The 20,611-nt window shown below is 49.6% G+C and overlaps 1 protein-coding gene across 3 annotated transcripts in view; it reads right to left on the reverse strand.

The window, feature by feature from the left end:
- The window catches only part of LOC146360387 (nuclear GTPase SLIP-GC-like), a 104,497-nt gene that overhangs the window by 65,377 nt on the left and 18,509 nt on the right, over positions 1-20,611 (reverse strand). For 2 of the 3 annotated variants that reach the window (XM_084830478.1, XM_084830400.1), the window contains exons 2-5: positions 18,099-18,186; positions 7,134-7,235; positions 5,597-5,702; positions 3,063-3,285 (exon numbers count right to left, since the gene is read on the reverse strand). In XM_084830478.1, coding sequence (XP_084686604.1) covers positions 3,063-3,285; positions 5,597-5,702; positions 7,134-7,235; positions 18,099-18,183 — 516 coding nt within the window. In that variant the 5' untranslated portion in view covers positions 18,184-18,186. Of the gene's footprint in view, positions 1-3,062; positions 3,286-4,021; positions 4,399-5,596; positions 5,703-7,133; positions 7,236-18,098; positions 18,187-20,611 lie in introns of those variants that run through there. The other variant, XM_084830569.1, reaches the window with a different exon arrangement.

The raw sequence follows: 20,611 nt of genomic DNA on the forward strand, positions 1-20,611 counted from the left end.
TGACCTCCAGCCTTGACACCTGTCTTTGAGACAGTCATTGACATGTAAAGTCATCTTTTGTTAAAAGAGTAAGAGACAGCAAGTAGTTTTGTTTCTGGCAAGTACAGCCATCATACTGATCCATTTAGTTTTCATGGCAAGAATACTGGGGTGGGTTGCCATTTCCTTCCCCAGGGATCGTATTTAGTCTGATATCAGAAGACATTTACTTCTTGGGAGGAGAGCAATGACAAATCTTGATAAAATAGTTAAGAGCAGAGACGTCACACTGACAACAAAGGTCCACATAGTTAAAGCAATGGTATTCCCCGTAGTGGGGCCGCAGTGGCTTAGTGGTTAAGACGCTGAACTGCAGAGCGGAAGGTCGGCAGGACAGCAGTTCGAGACCCGAGTGCCGCGTGACGGAGTGAGCTCCCGTCTTCAGTCCCAGCTTCTGCCAACCTAGCAGTTTGAAAGCAAGAAATTGCAAGTAGATAAATAGGTACCGCTTCGGCGGGAAAGGTAACAGCGTTCCGTGCACCTCGGTGTTCAGTCATGCCGGCCACATGACCATGGAAGCGTCTTCGGACAGCGCTGGCTCTTCAGCTTAGAAATGGAGATGAGCACCACACCCTAGAGTCAGACACAACTGGCTGGGGACACCTTTACCTTTTTTTTAATTCCCCGTAGTAACCTATGGCTGTGAAAGCTGGACCATAAGGAAGGCTGAGTGAAGGAAGATAGATGCTTTTGAACTGTGGTGCCGGAGGAAAATTCTGAGAGTTCCTTGGACTGCAAGAAGATCAAACCAGTCCATACTCCAGGAAATCAAGCCAGACTGCTCACTTGAGGGAAGGATATTACAGGCAAAACTGAAGTACTTTGGCCACGTAAGGAGAAGACAGGATACCCTGGAGAAGATGCTGATGCTAGGGAAAGTGGAAGGCAAAAGGAAGAGGGGCCGACCAAGGGCAAGGTGGATGGATGATATTCTGGAGGTGACGGACTCGACCTTGGGGGAGCTGGGGGTGGCAACAGCCGACAGGAAGCTCTGGCGTGGGCTGTTCCATGATGTCATGAAGAGTCGGAAGTGACTGACCGAATAAACAACAACACAGCCATCATCCCCAAGCACCCGCTTTTCTTGTATGGAATGGGAGGCCAACTCAGTCTTTCTCCCAGAACAAGCAGCACCATTCCCAGTGCCTGTGAGCAGTGTCTGGCTCATCAGAGTTGTGATGCCGCTGCCTTTCTCTGAACTGCATAAGAAACCTCAGGTTGGGGCAGTCCCAAGTCCCCCTCTTCCCAGAGGTGGGGGGCCATGCTGCTGAAATCACTGGGCGCCTCCCCCCTCCAGGGGCATGGTGCCACACTGCTGCTGAAATCACTCAGTCCTTGAGGAAGGGCTCCATCACTGGGCTGAAATCACTGACATCACTCAGCTCCTTGCTTGCCACAGCAAGGTGCCACCAGTGGGTGTGTTGCCTCCCCTCATGAAGGCTCTCTGCTGTCCTTCCTCTTCACCTGAGACCAGGAATTGCAACGTGCACTGGCTCCTGTCTGCAGGAAAGCGCTTCAGCCCAAGGAAAGGTAAATTGCTTCTGGGGGTTCTTTGTAGGAATTGTAGCTCCCATCCCCTCTTTCCCCTCTGTCTCTCTCTCTCTCTCTCTCTCTCTCTGTGTGTGTGCTTCAGGCCTCAGGAAGACTGCTTCCCACAGTCCTGGAAACTGCTTCTAGGCCTGGAGCTCAGCTTCACCAAGAATGCAGCTAATTTTCCCACCAAAGCATAACTTGGTGAAGGTTGGAGCATCTCCAATTGGTCCCAAGTGTTAAATCCATTTGTTAGCTAATTTCCCCAAACTACCTTGTGCATTTTGAATCTTTGTGAACCCCAATAAATGTGCCATTGTTGTGTTATCCTCTCAAACACTGTCTGAGTATGAGTGGGAATCTCCTTCTGAGCCATAGACGCCTTATTGCCAATGCCTAAAGAGCCAACAATGGGATGTGGCTGCAAAAAAGGCAAATGCTATTTTGGGTGGCATTAATAGAAGTATAGCTTACAAATACCTAGGGAGGTGGTGGGTTCTCCCACACTGGAGGTGTTCAAGACGAGGCTGGACAGCCACCTGTCAGGGATGTTTTGACTTGGATTCCTGCACTGAGCAGGGGGTTGGACTCGATGGCCTTGTAGGCCCTTTCCAACCCTACTATTCTATGATTCTATGAAATCAGGTGAAGTACTAGTTCCCCTCTACTCAAGACTGGTTAGGCCTCATCTGGAGCACTGTGTCCAGTTCTGGGCACCGCACTTTAAGAAGGATGCAGACAAGCTGGAGAGGGTTCAGAGGAGGGCAATGAAGATGATCATGGGACTGGAAACAAAGCCCTATGAAGAGAGACTGAAAGAACTGGGCATGTTTAGCCTTGAGAAGAGAAGACTGAGGGGAGATAGGATAGAGCTCTTCAAGTATTTGAAATGCTGTCACAGAGAGGCAGGCCAGGATCTCTTCTCGATCATCCCAGAGTGCAGGACACAGAAGAATGGGCTCAAGTGACAGGAAGCTAGATTCCGGCTGAACATCAGGAAAAACTTCCTGACTGTTAGAGCAATACGACAATGGAACCTATGACCTAGGGAGGTGGTGGGCTCTCCCACACTGGAGGCGTTCAAGACGAGGCTGGACAGCCATTTGTCAGGGATGCTCTGACTTGGATTCCTGCATTGAGCAGGGGGTTGGACTCGATGGCCTTGTAGGCCCCTTCCAGCCCTACTATTCTATGATTGTATGATTCTATGAATGTAAAAACAAAATAAAAGCCAACAATAAAATCAGCAACAACGACAATGGCAGTAAGAACAGCAATAGCAGTCATATCAAGAGAAGCCCACGGACTCGATGGCCTTGTAGGCCCCTTCCAACCCTACTATTCTATGATTCTATGATTGTAATTCTGCTGTGTTTGTATTGGTTGTTTTGTATTTATTTTCAGCTGCTTTGGGCAATCTTTCAGAGTAAGCAGGGTATAAATATCACATGACACAACAGTTCCTCTACCTCAAGGAGAGACATTGTACTCACCTCTTCTGTGAGAAGGTGAATTACAGCCTCGTAGAACTCACTCCTACTTCTCTTCACCTGCACGATGCATGAAGTACAAGCTTCCATCCCAGATACTGGCATGAACAGCTTCTTCCCTAGGATGGCATTGAGCAGGGAGGTCTTCCCAGCCCCTGTACGACCCATAAAACCAATGCAAACGGGGTCAAAGGAAGTCTTTTTTTTCAGGTTATTCAGTCGGTCCCTATGGAAGAAGGACAGCAAGATGAGGCAGGCAGCAAAATCAGGGTCTAGTAGTAGGCAATCTGCCGATTTGGAGCATCTGTACACCAGCCTAAAATCCCGCATTTGAAATGGGGCTTTCTGCTTCCATTTTCAATGCTGGATCACCCTTTACACTGCTTCCCTCCCCCCTCTTTCCCCCTCCTTTCCCCCCTATCTGACTCTTCCATATGTTTCACTGGTCCAGCTCCTCTTATCGCAGCTTTTCCTTTTTCATGAGGGAATTCAAGCAGAATTCAATTGGCGTAATTTGGGAACTCGGTATCTCTGATCTATTTAAAAATGGAATAAAGGTCATTTAGTGCAGGAGGCGCCCTGGAGGTTAACAACATCATCTAAAGGGCCTGCAAACTTCCCTGAGTGAGCAAATCAATAGCAGGATAAAAGCTCCCTGTGAAGAAGCTGTTCATCTCTCACAACAATCTCAGAAGCCTCATGCATTAGGTCAGGGTGAGTTGCACTGTGCAACTGTTTAAGAGGATGGAAGGTGGTACGATAGGGATGACATCATTCTTAATGTACACGCACATTTTTGTCCCACAGTTGCGTTGGATCAAAAAGAATCTGCAGGTTTTTAGAATGATATCAAAACCTGCCAAACCTGTTTACTAGAATCCAGAAATAGAAATGGGTTGCGTGTGCACAACAAAAAGCGGCATTCTTGCTGTCCAACCACCTTCATCTCCCTGAAAACAAACCTATGATCTGGCTGTTGCCTCAGTGATGTGACCAAGAGGTGTTTGTTGGAGAAGCAGTCTGGGGCAATTTTCTTAAATCAAAACAATCTTTAATAGGGGAAGTCGAGGTTCCCGGACATATATCGGGCTTGTTTTCTCTGTGTCTAAGTAGCACGGATCTCTCTGTGTCTAAGTAGCACAGCAAGTCCTCCAGTTCTGGGGAATGCAAAGAAAGAAGAATCACACTCCGCAGCAGACTACTGCGCCCCGAAGTTGATAGTGTCCGATGACGCCTGCTGTTTCTAGCTCCAAAATCTAGCGTTTCTGAGAGTGTTTTTCTGATGGATTATCCCGTCAGGGTGCTTTCGGGGCCTGTCTGAGCTGAACTGCCCTCGCCGTGGGCTGCCGGAGCAGCACGGGTTGGCAGGAGGGGAAGTGGCGGGGCGGGGGCGGGGAGGGTAGTGTTACAGCTACCCGGAAGGAACTTCGAATTGCCCTTTTCCAGGTACGGGAGCAGAGGGCCGGGAGAATTCAGGCTGTGTGCATGCCGACTGGGGGCTGCCTCCTCCGCTGCAGGCAAGCGAGGGGAGACAGGCTGTTGCTTCAAAGCGGGGGGCGGGGGAGCAGAGGGCTAAAAACGGAGATGCGCAGGGGCGCAGAGCTGCACTGCTGTTAAGAGCCAGTGATTCGAAAGTGCGCGTAGACGAGCTCCAGAAGCTACACCCCCCCCCCCGTCCCATCCAGTTCACTGGACTGAGCGCAGAAAGGAGAACAGGGGCGGAAGTAACTTGATGCCGCCCATTGCCTTAACGAAGCGCGGGGGCGGGGCGGGGCTGTCTGTCTGCGGGTCCACAGCGATTCAGTCCAAGTACTTCGATTCACCCCGACTTCTCCCGAGGGAGGGAGCACGCGAGGGGAGCCGTTCACTGAAGGTGCCTCCTCAGACGTAAATCCTGCACATCCATCGCACTCGACTGCGCAGTTGCATCCCAGAGGGGAAGGCGAGGGGAGGGCGGGGCGGGGCACAAGCCTCTCTCGTCTGCTGAGCCGCGTCTCTGCGGGGGGGGACACTTGCGCCGGCCGGGGGACGCCGCCCAGCCCCGCAGCGGGGCGGCTTAGAGCGCTCTTGTGCGAGTGGCAAAAGCGGGTTTTTAGGTGGCGCATACTGCGCTTCCCTTGCCTCGCGTGCGGCTGATGGCGCTTCCATGATGGTTTGGATAAAACCAGAAAGCGCTTCTCATTCCGTTTGCATGTGGATTGGGCCTAGAAGGCTCTGCAGACCTTCTGCTTCGGCATATCAGCGTTCAAGCTACTAAAATGAGAACCACCCTTCTTAAAGCTCGGCTGTCCCATGCCTGCCTCTGTCCAGATTTCCCCAAGCTCTCATTCAGGTATCTGATATTGGCCACTATAGTCTGATCCAGTCCAACAGGACTTGGCAATTCTTCCATTCCTGAGTAGTGACAGTCCAAGCACCAATATGGAACCTCTCCCACGCAGGAGGATTCCACCGGGGCACATGTATAGCTTTCAGCTTCTGTGGGCAAGATGAGGAAATGAAGACATACTTGAGAAGAAATCAGGTAGGAGACTCACCTGAGATAGGTAATTCCGTCTGGCATCGTGCCCTGGGACAAAACTTTAAACAATTTACCATACGTTGTGTTGAGAACCTTCCTTGCCTTGGATTCCAGCCTTTCATCTAAAGAACAAAGTCACAGACAGGCAGAATTTGCCACTGAAATATCTTGGGAGCAGGACAGGATATCGGTCAGAGCATGTAAGCAGAGCCCGGTCTTGGCAATGTTGAGCTGAGAGAAGCAATTACTGTGGAAGCTCAAGTCATTGCAAGAGGGGTTGTAGGGACCTGCAGTGTTTATGTTGTCATGAAATCTGGTAGCTGCAGCAGGATTCAGCATAGTGAAATCCAACACACCAGTGGTTATGGAAGAAAGCGTGAGAGTGTGCGCCTGGTGCATGAAGAACGCGCATGGCAGCCCGTGGCTTTTTCTTCACAGCACCAGCTGCACGCCAGCTGTCCAGGAGCAAGTCCCAAAGGCTGGGGGTGCCGAAAGAGGCCCTGCCCCAACTAGGCATTGTGCTCCTAGCCGCCTTGAGTGCCATGTTTTGGCAGCAAGGCGGGGTACAAATCAAGTCAAATCAATCAGTGCTTGTAATATTGCGCCCCAGTCTCATTTAGAACTGCTTCAGTCCTCCCTCTGTGAGGAACTGACCAGGTCGCCCTTGTGTTGCCTTTTAATGTTATCCGTAGCATCTCTGTTCCCTCAGTCAATCTGGTCCAACCTGCCATTCAACCTTTTACAGCCAAGTACTTGACCCCCTGAATTTATTCAGGTTTATTATTCATTTATTCTAGAGAAAGTTTACACTGCTTTTCATTTTTTTAAAAATCCCGAAGTGGTTTACAAAATAAAATCATGATAGAATACAGTAAAACACTAGAACAGTGATAAAACAATAACATCTCATTAAAGCCACCGGGGTGGCTGGCAATGCTAGCAGCCGGGGAAACGGCCGGGCACACCGCTGTGTCGTGATTTCTCGGCAGAAACACTCCACACCCTGAGCCGGCCTGATCTCAATGGGGCGATGATCCCACATGGTGGGCGCCACAGCTGGGAAGGCCTCCTCACACCACGGCCGAACGAACGTCATAGGCATGGTGTGGCAAGCGAGGCCTCCCCCTCAGCACGTAGGGGCCAGGGCAGCCTACACGGGGGGAGGCGTCTCTCGGAGAACTTGTATCATCCATAAAGCTGGAGACGGACTTACACACGCGGACTGGATGCAAGTGGAGCTGACTGGATAGACATGCAGCCTAACATGTTGAGGCGGAACACAGGACGTGGCAAGGAGGGCGTCCTTCTGCTCCCAGCCGTCTCTCGAGCCCCTCCCAAACTACTTTCATGTGGTTTTCATTGTTATCAATTGAACATCTTTGGGGGGCCATTTCTGGCAGAAAGATGATTTGTTCCTTTTGTGCATTTATTTATAAGACATCCCACACCCCTACAGTTGTATATAGTGTGGAGGGGGGGAGAATAGGTCTCCCCCCTCCCTCTTATCCTTACTGCCTAGGGGAGGCTGGTGCTGCCTTCCCCTTCATACTTACACGTCTTCAGCTTCTCTTTCTCCTCAGATTCAAAAGCTTGGTACCTGTCTTCCTTTCTCCTTCGCTTGGCTGGTGTTTCAGATGTGCGGTCTTCCTCAGCACCTTGCCAGATTCATAAACAATTAGCACGATCTCAGCAACAATGGACATTTGTCCCCACGCTGTCATTAGGAGCACTGCTGCTCAGCTCTTTTTCACTATAACATCGAATCAGCTGTGGCTGTGCAGGCTCTGGACCAGTGCCGGGACCCAGTGGTGGGCTGGATGAGGGCCAATAAAGTGAGGCTGAATCATGGCAAGTTTCAGGGCCACGGGTCTGTGTGTTCGGTAGCGAACAGGCAGCCAGTGCAGTTCCCTCAGCAGAGGAGTTGCACGCTGAAAAGGGGCAGCTCCCGACCACAGCCAAGCTTCTGGGTTCTGCACTAGCTCCAGCTTCCGGACCAGCCTTAAGGGCAGCCCCACATAGAGCGCATTGCAGTAATCCAGTCTTGTGGTTACTAATGCCTGTACCACTGTGGTCAAGCTATTCCTGTCCAGGAGAGGCCGTAGCTGGCAGACCAGCCGAAGATGGTAAAAGGCACTCTGAGCTGCCGTGACCACTTGGGCCTCCAGCAACAGTGATGGATCTAGGAGTACCCCCAGACTACGGACCTGACCTTTCAGAGGCAGTGCAACCCCATCCGGACCTGGGAACCACTCACCCACAGGGCTTCTGTCTTGCCAGGATTCAGCTTCAGTTTATTGGCCCTCATCCAGCCCATTACTGAGTCTAGGCACTGATTCAGGATCTGCACAGCCTCTCATGTTTCAGATGTCACAAGGAGAGAGCTGTGTGTCATCAGCATACTGATGGCATTTAGCTCCAAATCCCCTAATGACCGCTCCCAGCAGCTTCATATAGATGTCATGTTAAACAACATTGGGGACAAATGGTACCCTGCGGCACCCCACAGCTCAATTGCCAAGGGGCCGAGGTATAGTCGCGCTGGAGGCCCAAGTGGTCACGGCAGCTCAGAGTGCCTTTTACCAGCTTCGGCTGGTCTGCCAGCTGTGGCCTCTCCTGGACAGGGATAGCTTGACCACGGTGGTACAGGCATTAGTAACCTCAAGACTGGATTACTGCAATGCGCTCTATGTGGGGCTGTCCTACGTAAATATTTATGTAGGCTAAAACAGTGATTCAAAAAGGAACGCAAATAGCGCCCGCTACGCTATTTGCGTTCCCCTTTATTTTCGCCGTCATAGTCTACGTAAATATTTACATAGATTAAGACGGCCAAAAATAAGGAACGCAAATGGCAGTGGCCGTAGCCGCCGCCATTTGTGTACACGGTTTTTGTTTTTTTTTTAAACCCAGCCATGATAGGCTACGTAAATCTTTACGTAGCCTATCATGTCATTTTTATTTTTTATTTTTTTTACAACACTGCAAATGGCGGCGGCGATGGCAGCCAGTCAGAAGACCAGCCGCCGCAGCTGCCGCCACCGAAGCCGCCGCTGCCGCCACCCAGAAGATCCGCCTCAGGTAAGTCTCGTCCCGGGGGGGATCCACGGGGGGGCGGGGAGGCAAGCCATTCCGCCACGGAGTTCAGGGGGCTGAATGCACTGGCATTCGGCCTCACCGAGATCCGTGGCGGAATTCTCTGACATCCCTACCCATCCCACAGAGTCGATCCAGGAGGATGCCATGGTCGATGGTATCAAAAGCCGATGAGAGATTGAGCAGAATTAACAGGGTTGCACTCTCCCTGTCCCTCTCTCAATAAAGGTCATCCATCAGGGCAACCAAGGCTGATTCAGTCCCATAACCAGGACGAAACCCAGATTGAAATGGGTCTAGATAATCAGTATCCTCCAAGAGTGCCTGCAGTTGGTCCGCCACGACCCTCTCAAGTACCTTCCCTAGAAAAGAGGTATTTGCCACTGGGCAGTAGTTGTCTAATATCGGGTCCAGAGGGGGCTTCTTCAGGAGTGGCCGCACTACTGCCTCCTTAAGGACAGCAGGGACCACCCCTTCCCGTAGGGAAGCATTTATCACTCCCTGGACCTACCTAGTCATACTCCCTTGGCTAGCTTTTATTAGCCAGGAGGGACAGGGATCAAGAGGGCACGTGGTTGGTCGCATTATTGCAAGCATCTTGTCCACATCATCAGGCTGTAACAACTGGAACTGATCCCACAAAGTCAGGCAGATGGTGGCATCAGACACCTCGGCTGGTACTGCACTAACAACAGCATCAAGGTCGCTGCAGAGACAAGCGATGTTGCCCTCCAAGTGCAATGCAAAAAGGTCGCAGCGGGTCCTCGACAGGGCCAGGGCCCCATTTACTGGGGAGGATGTTAACAACTGCTGGACCACCTGGAAGAGCTCCGCTGGACTGCTACTTGACACAACGGAGGCAGCAAAATAAACCTTCCTTGCTGCCCACGCTGCCACGCAGTAGACACGATTATGCACTCTAGAGCATGCTTGGTCATCTTCACTTCAAGTATTGCGCCATTTGTGCTCTAGCCCATGTTCAGCCTGTTTCATTGTCCGCAGCTCCCCAGTATACCAGGGAGCAGAACAGGCCCCACAGTGCCGGAGAGGGCACTCAGGTGCAATCAAGTCGATGGCCCTCCGCATCTCACTGTTCCACAGTGAGTCTAGGGCCTTGGCTGAATCACCAGCTCTCTCCACTGGAAAATCCCCAAGGGCATTCAGAAATCCATTGGATTCCATCAGTCTCCTGGGGCGGACCATCCGAATAGGTCCCCCACCCTCGTGGGAGGAGAGTAATGCCATAAGTTCAAATCTCACCAGGAAATGGTCTGACCATGACAATGGGGTTACTTGGAGCCCCCTAATCTTCAAGACTACCCATCTCACAAGTTGGAGCAAAAACCAAATCAAGGGTGTGCCCTGCTTCATGTGTTGGGCCAATTACATATTAAGACAGCCCCATGGTTGTCATGGAGGCCATGAAGTCCTGAGCTGGAACTCCGGGAGGCGGGGACAGCCTCAGCAGGGAAGCTGAAGTCACCCAGAACCACCATCTTGGGTTCCTCCAATACCACACTTGCGACTGCCTCCACCAGCTCAGTCAGGGAGGATGCTGGGCAGCAGGGTGGGCAGTACACCAGCAGCATCCCCAATCTGTCTCTATGGCCCAACACCAGGTGCAGCCCCTGAAGGCCTGCTCCAAGGTGGAGTGGTCTCCTGGAGATAGAGATGGAGGTCCTATGAACCACAGCAACACCCCTCACCAGCCCTCTCAACCTATGTTGGTGCTGCACTGAGTACCCAGGTGGGCAGAGCTGAGTCAGGTTGACTCCACCCAGCTCACCCACCCAAGTCTCAGCAATACACACCAGGTCAGCCCTCTCATCCATGATTAAATCATGAATGAGTGCGGTCTTATTGCAGACCGATCTGGCATTAAATAGCAGCACAGCAAGACAAGAGGGCACAGTGGAAGCGCTACCAAGTACATGAGAGCTAGAGGAGGGCGGTAGAAGGGGAACAGTGTACAAACACCTGTGACCCATTCTACTATGACGTCCCAACCCCCTCCTCCTGCCATATCACCTTCTGCCCCAAGTCACTGGAATAGAGGATATAGGATATAGGTCAGTTGTGTTTCCCGGATGGGGTTGCACTCCCTCTGAAGGACCAGGTGCATGGCCTATCCTTGTCACTTGGGGCCCAGGTGACCTCAGTGGCTGGGAGCACCTTTTACCAACATCAGCTGGTACAGCAGCTACAGCCTTTCCTGGACCGGGATAGCTTGACCAGAGTAGTCCAAGCATCGGTAACCTCATGGCTGGACTGCTGCAATGCACTCTGTGTGGGGCTTCCCTTTGGGTGGGTCTGGAAGCTGCAGCTGTCGCAGAATGCAGCTCTGAGGCTGTAGACGGGGAGCATTTTTTCAACAGCATGGAGCCCCACTGTTGAAAGGACTGCACTGGCTGCCAATATGCCTCCAGGCCACGTTCAAGGCTTGTTATTGGCATATAGAGCCCTAGCCAACTTGGGATGAGGTTACCTCAAGGACTGTTTGATCCTCTGCGCACCAATTTAGAACAGGGTGCACCCAGTTATGGCTCAATGAAATGTTGGCAACTGGTGGCCTGCATGCTCACGGAAACTCAGCATGGCTTGGAGGCCGATATCATGACCAAGACCTGGGAAATACACGTCAAACACCCGCTGAATTTCAATGCTGGCCAAGGGTCTACGGGTGAGAACTTTGCCCCTGATTCTGCTACCTGGCATCAAGGAAACAGATGCATGGCCTCCAGTGCCCATCACTGAAGCGAAGCCCTTTCACCTTGTGTCGTATCATTAGCATCCCATCATGGTAACGCTATACCCATTTTGTGCATTTATACCTCGTCGGACACACAAGGACAGTTGTGGTGGTATTTTGTATAATGTGGAATACAAAGCAGGAAATAACACTACAGAAGTGGCACATCGAATGTGTAACTTTTAAAAAAATTATTACCTTGTTACACATACTTCCATACCAGTGGGACTCTGTTTTTAACCTGCAGTGAGTAGAGGACCAGGCACAGGCTACTCTAGAACAACCAGGAAGCTAGACACAAAAAGGGAAAAGAGGCTCTGGAAGGACAAGACTCTCCAGTGGTGGTGACCTGCAAGGTGGGTGCCATGATTGTTCTCTTGCCGGAGAACAACATGGCCTACACCTGCAACGAGTGCAAGTTGATCACGCTGCTGGAAGAAAAAGTAAGAGGACTGGAGCGGCGACTGTCAACCCTCCGGGGAATAAGAGAACATGAAGCGTTCTTGGACAGAACGGTGGAACAACAGCAGCAAAGGCAAGACCAGAACCTAGAACAGCAACAGCAAGATGAGGCAGAAGAGGAAACGGCTGAGGTGAGGAAAAATGAAGGTGAGGATACTCCTTGGAAAAGGGTGACAATTAGGAGCAGAAGAACTAGAAGACACTCTGCACCAGGGGAGGCAGTGGAACTAGGGAACTGTTTCCAGGTACTTGAGGATAGGGGTGTATGAACCCCACTCACCTGAGTCCGCCTGGGGGTGCATGGGAGGGAGGCAATCCATTCCTCCCCACGGAATCCTCCGCGGCCAGCTCAGCTCCGCGGTGAGTCCGCGGAGCCACCAGCCGGGTCCATCCACTGCTGGACTTCTGTCCGCTGCCAGTCTGCGGACGCAAATGGCGTCTGGCATAGCAGTCGCCATTTGCTTCCCTCCTCTTTGCCGTGATAAGCTACGTAAAGATTTACATAGCCTATCACGACAAAGAGCAGGGATGCAAATGGCATCCGCTACGCCAGATGCCATTTGCATCCACAGACCAGCAACGGATGGCAGCGGAGTCAGTGGACAGACCCGGACCCAGCCGGCGGCAGGTAGGATCTGGCTGGTGCGAACTTCACGGGGTGGTGGAGGTGAGTGGTCCATTCCGCCACGGACTCCAGGGGGGCAGATTCTTAGAATCCGGCCTCATTGGAGTCCGTGGCGGAATTCTCTGCCACTCCTACTTGAGGATGAGAACGGAGGACAGGCTGCAGAGGAAGAATTACAGGGGAACCTGCATGAGAGCAAGCAAGAGGCTGAAGGTCAGCCAAGCAGAGGCAATGAAACCAAGGCCTACAGCAACAAGAAGAGAAGAGGAGGAGGAGTGGGAGACTCCTTGCTGCGTGGGATCGAAACCCAAGTATGTCGCGAAGACCCGTGGACTCACCAGGTACGCTGTCCAATCATAGTCTTCACAAACATGTAGGAAGAAAGCCAGACCATGAAGCACATGGTCTTCGATGTATATATACTAATACCCAGAGTATAGGGAACAAACAGAATGAACTTGAACTCTTAACTGTTGTTGTTGTTGTTCAGTCGTTAAGTCGTGTCTGACTCTTCGTGACGCCATGGACCATAGCACGCCAGGCCTTCCTGTCCTCCCCTCTTTCCCAGAGGGAAATTATGACTTGATACCTATAACTGATGAATATGAACTTGAGCACGCTCCGGGAGAGAGCGCAGGACAGGAAGGCCTGGCGTGCTATGGTCCATGGGGTCACGAAGAGTCGGACATGACTGAACAACAACAACAACAAAAGCTATAACTGAGACTTGGTGAGATGACTTTTAGGACTGGAATACAGCAATTGAAGGATATAACTTGTTCAAAAAGAACAGGAGGAAGAGAAAGGGAGGTGGGGTTGCACTATATGTTAAAAATACTTATCTCTGCACAGAAATACAGGAGGATGAGCTTGGTAGCCCCATCGAGAGCATCTGGATCAAAATAAATGGAGCAAAGAATAAAAGGAACCTGGTGGCTGAAGTTTCCTACCGGCCACCCAATCAAGGAGAAGACGAGGATGAAACTTTTGAAAAGCAAATAGGCAATGTTTCAAGGAAGCATAATGTAGTAGTAGTAATGGGGGACTTCAATTTCCCTGATATTTGTTGGGAGACAAATTCTGCAAAACACCACCCCTCCAGAAAATTCCTGACTTGTGTGGCGGATAACTTCCTCCTGCAGAAAGTAGAGGTAGGAACTAGAGGATCAGCTATCCTTGACTTGATCCTAACCATCAGAGATGACTTAGTGGGTAAAGTAGCAGTTACAGGAACTCTGGGGGAAAGTGACCGTGTTATACTTGAGTTCATGGTTCTAAAGGACCCAAAAGCAGAGTGTAGCCAAACCCACTGATTTTAATAAACTCAGAACAATGATAAGTAAGGTTCCATGGCAAGCGACTCTAATGAGAAAAGGAGTCCACTTTGGCTCCGTCTTCTCCCAAAGAGGGTCTATGACCCCACCAGCAGAGGCAAAGTACAGTCTGAAGGGGCAGGATTGCAGCTTGAGGTGGATAGGCATATGGTCGAGGAACACCTAATTCCTTTGAATGACTTCAAATCTCCAGAGCCAGATGAACTGCACCCTAGAGTAATAAAGAAACTGGCAGAAGAACTCTCAGAACCGCTGTCTATTCTCTTTGAGAAATCATGGAGGACGGGTGAAGTGCCAGATGACTGGAGGAGGGCTAATGTTGTTCCTATCTTCAAAAAGGGTAAAAAGGAGGAACTTGGGAACTACAGACCAGTCCGTCTGACATCAATCTCTGGGAAAATTCTGGAGCAAATCATAAAGCAATCCATCTGGAAGCACCTTGGCAACAACGCCGTGATTACTCGAAGCCAACATGGATTTGTCAAGAACAAATCCTGCTAGACTAATCTGATCTCAGTTTTTGATCAGGTAACCTCCCTTGTGGACTGTGGGAATACTGTGGACATCATATACCTCGACTTCAGCAAAGCTTTCGACAAAGTGCCCCGTGATCTCCTGATATGCAAACTAGCTCGAAGTGGGCTAGATGAAACAACGATCCGGTGGATCCACAGTTGGCTACAGAATCGGACTCCAAGAGTGCTTCTCAATGGGACCTTCTCAAGCTGGGGAGAGGTAATGAGCGGAGTATCGCAGGGCTCAGTCCTGGGCCCAGTGCTCTTCCACATTATTATTAATGACTTGGAGGAGGAGGTGCAGGGAATGCTGATCAGATTTGCAGATGACACAGAATTGGGCAGGATAGCTAATACCCTGGAAGGCAGAAACAAAATTCAGAGTGATATTGATAGACTGGAGCGCTGGGCAGAAAACAACAGAATGACATTTAATAGGGATAAATGCCAAGTTCTGCACCTAGGAAAAATAAACCAAATGCACAGTTACAAGATGGGGAATATGTGGCTCAACAACACTACAAGCGAGAAGGATCTTGGGATTGTTGTCAATCACAAGCTGAATATGAGCCAACAATGTGATGTGGCTGCAAAAAAGGCAAATGCTCTTTTGGGCTGCATTAATAGAAGCATAGCTTCCAAATCCCGGGAAGTACTAGTTCCCCTCTACTCAACACTGGTTAGGCCACATCTGGAGTACTGTGTCCAGTTCTGGGCACCTCACTTTAAGAAGGATGCAGACAAGCTGGAGGGGGTTCAGAGGAGGGCAACAAAGATGATCAGGGACTGGAAACAAAGCCCTATGAGAAGAGACTGAAAGAACTGGGCCTGTTTAGCCTTGAGAAGAGAAGACTGAGGGGAGATATGGTAGCGCTCTTCAAGTCCTTGAAAGATTGTCCCGGAGAGGAAGGCCAGGATCTCTTTTCCATCATCCCAGAGTGCAGGACACGGAAGAATGGGCTCAAGTTATGGGAAGCCAGATTCCGGCTGAACATCAGGAAAAACTTCCTGACTGTTAGAACAATATGACAATGGAACCCATTACCTAGGGAGGCGGTGGGCTCTCCCATGCTGGAGGCATTCAAGACGAGGCTGGACAGCCACCTGTCAGGGATGCTCTGACTTGGATTCCTGCACTGGGGGGGGGGGGCTCGATGGCCTTGTAGGCCCCTTCCAGCCCTACTATTCTATGATTCTATAATGCACTCCATGAGTTATCAGGGCACTTCAATATCGCCCTAAATCAGTAGTGTAGATCTAGCCTGACCCTAAACAGGTAAAAGGCCTCTGGAGCAGACAAGCTCCCTCCAGAGAGGTTTCTGAACTATTTGTAGTGGTGGCCACCCATATTTGCGAAGCTCTTCACTTATGTGAATTCCTTTGGTGGAATTCCCAGGGGCTGGGAACAAATATTGTGGTCCCAATCTTTAAGAAGGGGGACAAATCGCTCCCCGTTAATTACTGTCCAATCAGTCCGCTGGATGCCTCCTCCATCCTTTGCACGTGTTTTTATTGTATAAGGCAGAGGACTGGGCAGATCAAAACAGCGTCACTGGGGACGAACAAGCAGGCGTCCCTCATGGGAGATCTGCCATGGATCTCTGCTTTGTTTTAAGCCATCCAAGAGGGAAACACACAGGCGCCCCAAAGAAACAGGTCGATGCAGCTTTTGTCGATCTGCCTCCAGCCTTCCATAGGACAGAGAGGGGCCTTCCTACAAACTATGGAGGCTTGCCTTGCATTTTCAGACAATGGAATCCAACGTGTTGGAAGGGAGATACATACAAGAGAATCCCCAGAAAACAACTCTACTGTGTCTGTGGATGCTAGATGGTTGAGAATGCAATACATTATATGTTACAGTGTAAATTGTATGATACTCCAAGGGAAAAATACCTGAAGAAACGTTCAGCGTCGGTAGCCTCTCATGGTGATATGGATATGATCAAATATATGCTTCCTGGCACAGTTCAAGCCTTGACATTTATGACAGCCACGTTCACAGAGAAAACCCCCAGCTCAGGAAGCCTATGAGGCTAATCGTTTGGTCTAAGGACTGCGCCTCTTGTGCATGTTCTGTGTATTGTACAATGTTTTATTTACTCTGTGGCTGTAAATTTCCTTTTGGCTATAAGGCATAATTGCTTGCCAAATAAACCTGATTTGCATTTGGCCCTTTCTGAGGTTCCCGTTTTCTCCCTATTGTTCTGGCTACATCAGAGGCAGAGGTGAAGGGAGGCAGCAAGGCCGACCTCATCGGCTTGGCTGGGACCATTTGCTCTCTCTTCCCCCAGACCAGAACCATCTCCTTCAGTGGCCTTCCACCTGGTCATTATAAACCTCATGTAGCCTTAGATAAAAATTGGTAGCTTCATTTACTTCTGTTCCTCCTCCCTCTCCCTCTGCTTCTTTTTTGCCTGCTGTTATAAACCACCCTGAGTGCACTGGCAGGAAGGTCATCTATAAATGTAGTAAATACATAAGAATCAACAGCTATAGCTCCCCAGTTCTAGAAATCTCAGTTGCCAGTTATTAAGTCCGGTGCACTGAATGGCATCTCGCAGCAAGGAAGGAACTAGAGGATCAGCTATCCTTGACTTGATCCTAACCAACAGAGATGACTTAGTGGGTAAAGTAGCAGTTACAGGAACTCTGGGGGAAAGTGACCATGTTGTACTTGAGTTCTTGGTTCTAAAAGAAGAAGAAAAGCCGAGTGTAGCCAAACGCGTACCCTGTATTTTAGGAAAGCCGATTTTAATACACTCAGAACAATGATAAGTAAGGTCCCATGGCAAGCAACTCTAACAAGGAAAGGAGTCCAAGATGGGCGGGAGCTTTTAAAAAAGGAAATTCTCAAGGCATAATTACAAACAATTCCAACAAGGAGAAAAGGTGGAAGACAACAGAAGAAGCCAGTGTGGCTTCACAACAAGCTTAGAGATGACTTGAAAACAAAAAAGGACACATACAGGAAGTGGAAGGAAGGCCAAGCAACAAAGGAAGAGTACAGGCAGGTAGCACAGAATTGCAGGGGTGGCGTCAGGAAGGCTAAAGCCGAAAACGAGCTAAGGTTAGCGAGGGATGCTAAGAGCAACAAAAAAGCTTTCTTCAGAGACGTGCATAGTAAAAGACAGAGGAAAGAAAGGGTTGTTCAGCTATTAAATAAGGATGGCAAAATGATAGATGACAAAGGAAAGGCAGAAGTGCTCAATTCCTACTTTGGCTCAGTCTCCTCCCAAAAGAGGGTCTATGAGCCCCCGGCAAAGGCGAAGTACAGGCTGAAGGGGCAGGATTGCAGATTGAGATCGATAGGCATATGGTCAAGGAACACCGAATTCCTTTGAATGAGTTCACATCTCCAGGGCCAGATGAACTGCACCCCAGAGTAATAAAGGAACTGGCAGAAGAGTTCTCAGAGCCACTGTCTATTATCTTTGAGAAATCATGGAGGACGGGGGAAGAGCCAGATGACTGGAGGAGGGCTAATGTTGTCCCTATCTGCAAAAAGGGTAAAAAGGAGGGGCCTGGGAACTACAGACCAGTCAGTCTGACATCATTTTTACCCTTTTTGAAGACGGGGCAACATTAGCCATCGTTCATCCCCTCTTGCCCCTGGAGGAAGGACAGACAGAGCTCCCTGCCTGTCCAGCAGCTAGTGGCTGATCCAGCTCTGTTGCGCAGAACAGCAGGGAGCCATCAGTTAGCGGGAGAACAACACACCAGGCCCCCTTACGCCTTACCTCTTGCCTCCTCCATCGACAGCTCCAACTCCTCATCTTCGGCCCCACTTACTATGGTGGATTGACTGGGATCCCAAGTGGCCATCGTCTGGAAGTACCAATTCAAGAGGAGATGCACAATTATTAGGGACCTCAGATCTGTCTCTCACTAACTAGCTGCGAAATTTGCACTGGCATCCCACGTTGCCCTTAACAGAATACTAGCTGTACCCATTGTGAAGAATTTTGCAGCCATGTCTGTGTGACTTATGATTTAGTAACTTCCTTAATCAGCTGCTATACCCAATCTTGAGTTTTCACAACTTCGTATTAAATTTGTATTAAAACCGTTAGAGATAGACTGGTACAGTAAGCGAGACAGTTGTTCCAGTTTGAACACTTTTTCAACACTTAAAAAAACAACAGAAATTTGCACAGGCATTTCACGTTGGCTTTAACAGAATATACAACTGACGCCACTACTTCCCTGCTGCTCTGTTTGGCAATCATTTCATTGTGGCTCTTTGCTTGAAACATACGTTAAGGCCATAAGTCTCCTTGTTGCTTCTCCTGTATTGGGTAGAGGGAACCAATTAGGCATATTGGGTGTCTCTTTAAGCCAGAGAGTAAAAGGGTCAGAAGCTCTGTGTGTCAGTGAGGACGACTGACCAAAGTGGAGGCAGACGTCCTGAGGGGCTTCCCAGTTTCAACAGATGGAAGCTGAAGAAGGCATAACCCCAGGGAGGAACATCACAGTGGCTGTCACAACATCTTGTGGTAGCAAATTCCATAGTTTAACTACGTGCTGTCACTGCTGTGTGAAGAAGCCCTTCCTTTTATCTGTCCTGAATCTCCCACCATCAGCTTCATGGGATGACCCCACTGGGTTCTAGTATTATGAGAGAGGGAGGAAAATGTCTTTCTTAGAGACACACTAGAAGAACTAGGCAGGCGGGATCTACATGAAAACAGAATGAGAACCGTGTGCGGGAAATATCTGGATTTTCATGAAATTGGCTTTGGTCCATCAGGGACACACAAAGCAAGAAAAGTGGACTGTATCATACCTAAAGCCCTGCTTTTCATAGCTCACACAGTGCCTGAAATTCACATACTTCCAGGTTGGGTGGGATGAGTAGGCAATTTTAAGAACAGTTTTAATGGCGATTTCAGGCATATGAAAGAGGCATAGCTAAATTGGCTGTCTGAACCAATGTTTGTTTTTGACTTGTTACTGGCAGGAAGTTTCCCAGGGGAAAGGGGAATGAGAAACATGCTCAGTATGAGAGACCTTCTCATTTGCCCACCCGTGAGAGCAGTCATGTGGGTGATCGCATGTGAGAGGGCCTTCTTTGCAGTGGCCTCATGCCTTTGGAACAAGTTGCCATCAGACGTCCACTATGCTCCATCCATTGCAGGCTTTTAAGAAGCCCTTGAAAACATATTATTTTACCGTGGGCTTCTCTTGATATGACTGCTATTGCTGTTCTTACTGCCATTGTCGTTGTTGCTGGTTTTATTGTTGGCTTTTATTTTGTTTTTACATTCATAGAATCATACAATCATAGAATAGTAGGGCTGGAAGATGGCCTACAAGGCCATCGAGTCCAACCCCCTGCTCAATGCAGGAATCCAAGTCAGAGCATCCCTGACAGATGGCTGTCCAGCCTCGTCCTGAACGCCTCCAGCGTGGGAGAGCCCACCACCTCCCGAGGTCATGGGTTCCATTGTCGCATTGCTCTAACAGTCAGGAAGTTTCTCCTGATGTTCTGCCGGAATCTGGCTTCCTGTCACTTGAGCCTATTATTCTGTGTCCTGCACTCTGGGATGATGGAGAAGAGATCCTGGCATTTTTCTAGCTTTTAATATTTGAACTGTTTTTATGTATTTTATTGCTGTAAGCTGCCTTGGGAGGGCTTCTGCCCTGAAAGGCGGCCAAGAAATATTTTAAATAAATAAATAAAAAATAAATAAAAAAAATTCTTGCTCAATATGGTTCATGTCCCAGACAGGCCAAGCCTACCAAGGGCAAGCTGGGAAATTTCTACAGAACTGTACAAGTAAAAACATTATGCCATTAAATATGAACAGGTATGAAGAGGTGGGGTTGAAAGGTGGGGTCACATATCATGCTCCTGTGTAAAACTATAAGAGGGAAGATAATGGGAGCCCCCCCCCCCCCCGAGTAAGCTCTGCGCTACGGGCAACGTGTGCACCGTGCTTTGTCTTGTTCCCTTTTCCTATTGTAACCGTTGTCAGCAAATACCATGGTAACAATTTCTTCCTACAATTGTCTTAAATGCACTTGCTTGCTATTAATCAATGTTCAGTCGGGCTTCAGGCCTGGGCATGGGACAGAAATGGCCTTGGTTGCCTTGGTGGATGATATGAGGAGGGCTCTGGATAGGGGTGAATGCTCCTTCCTTGTTCTCCTCGACCTCTCAGCGGCTTTTGATACCGTTGACCACGGTATCCTCCTGGACCGCCTGGAGGGGTTGGGCATTGGAGACACTGTATTGCAGTGGTTCCGGTCC

This window comes from Heloderma suspectum, chromosome 1 (assembly GCF_057233095.1).
Source record: "Heloderma suspectum isolate Gila_16-S chromosome 1, 16-S_ref, whole genome shotgun sequence".
NCBI lineage: Eukaryota > Metazoa > Chordata > Lepidosauria > Squamata > Helodermatidae > Heloderma > Heloderma suspectum.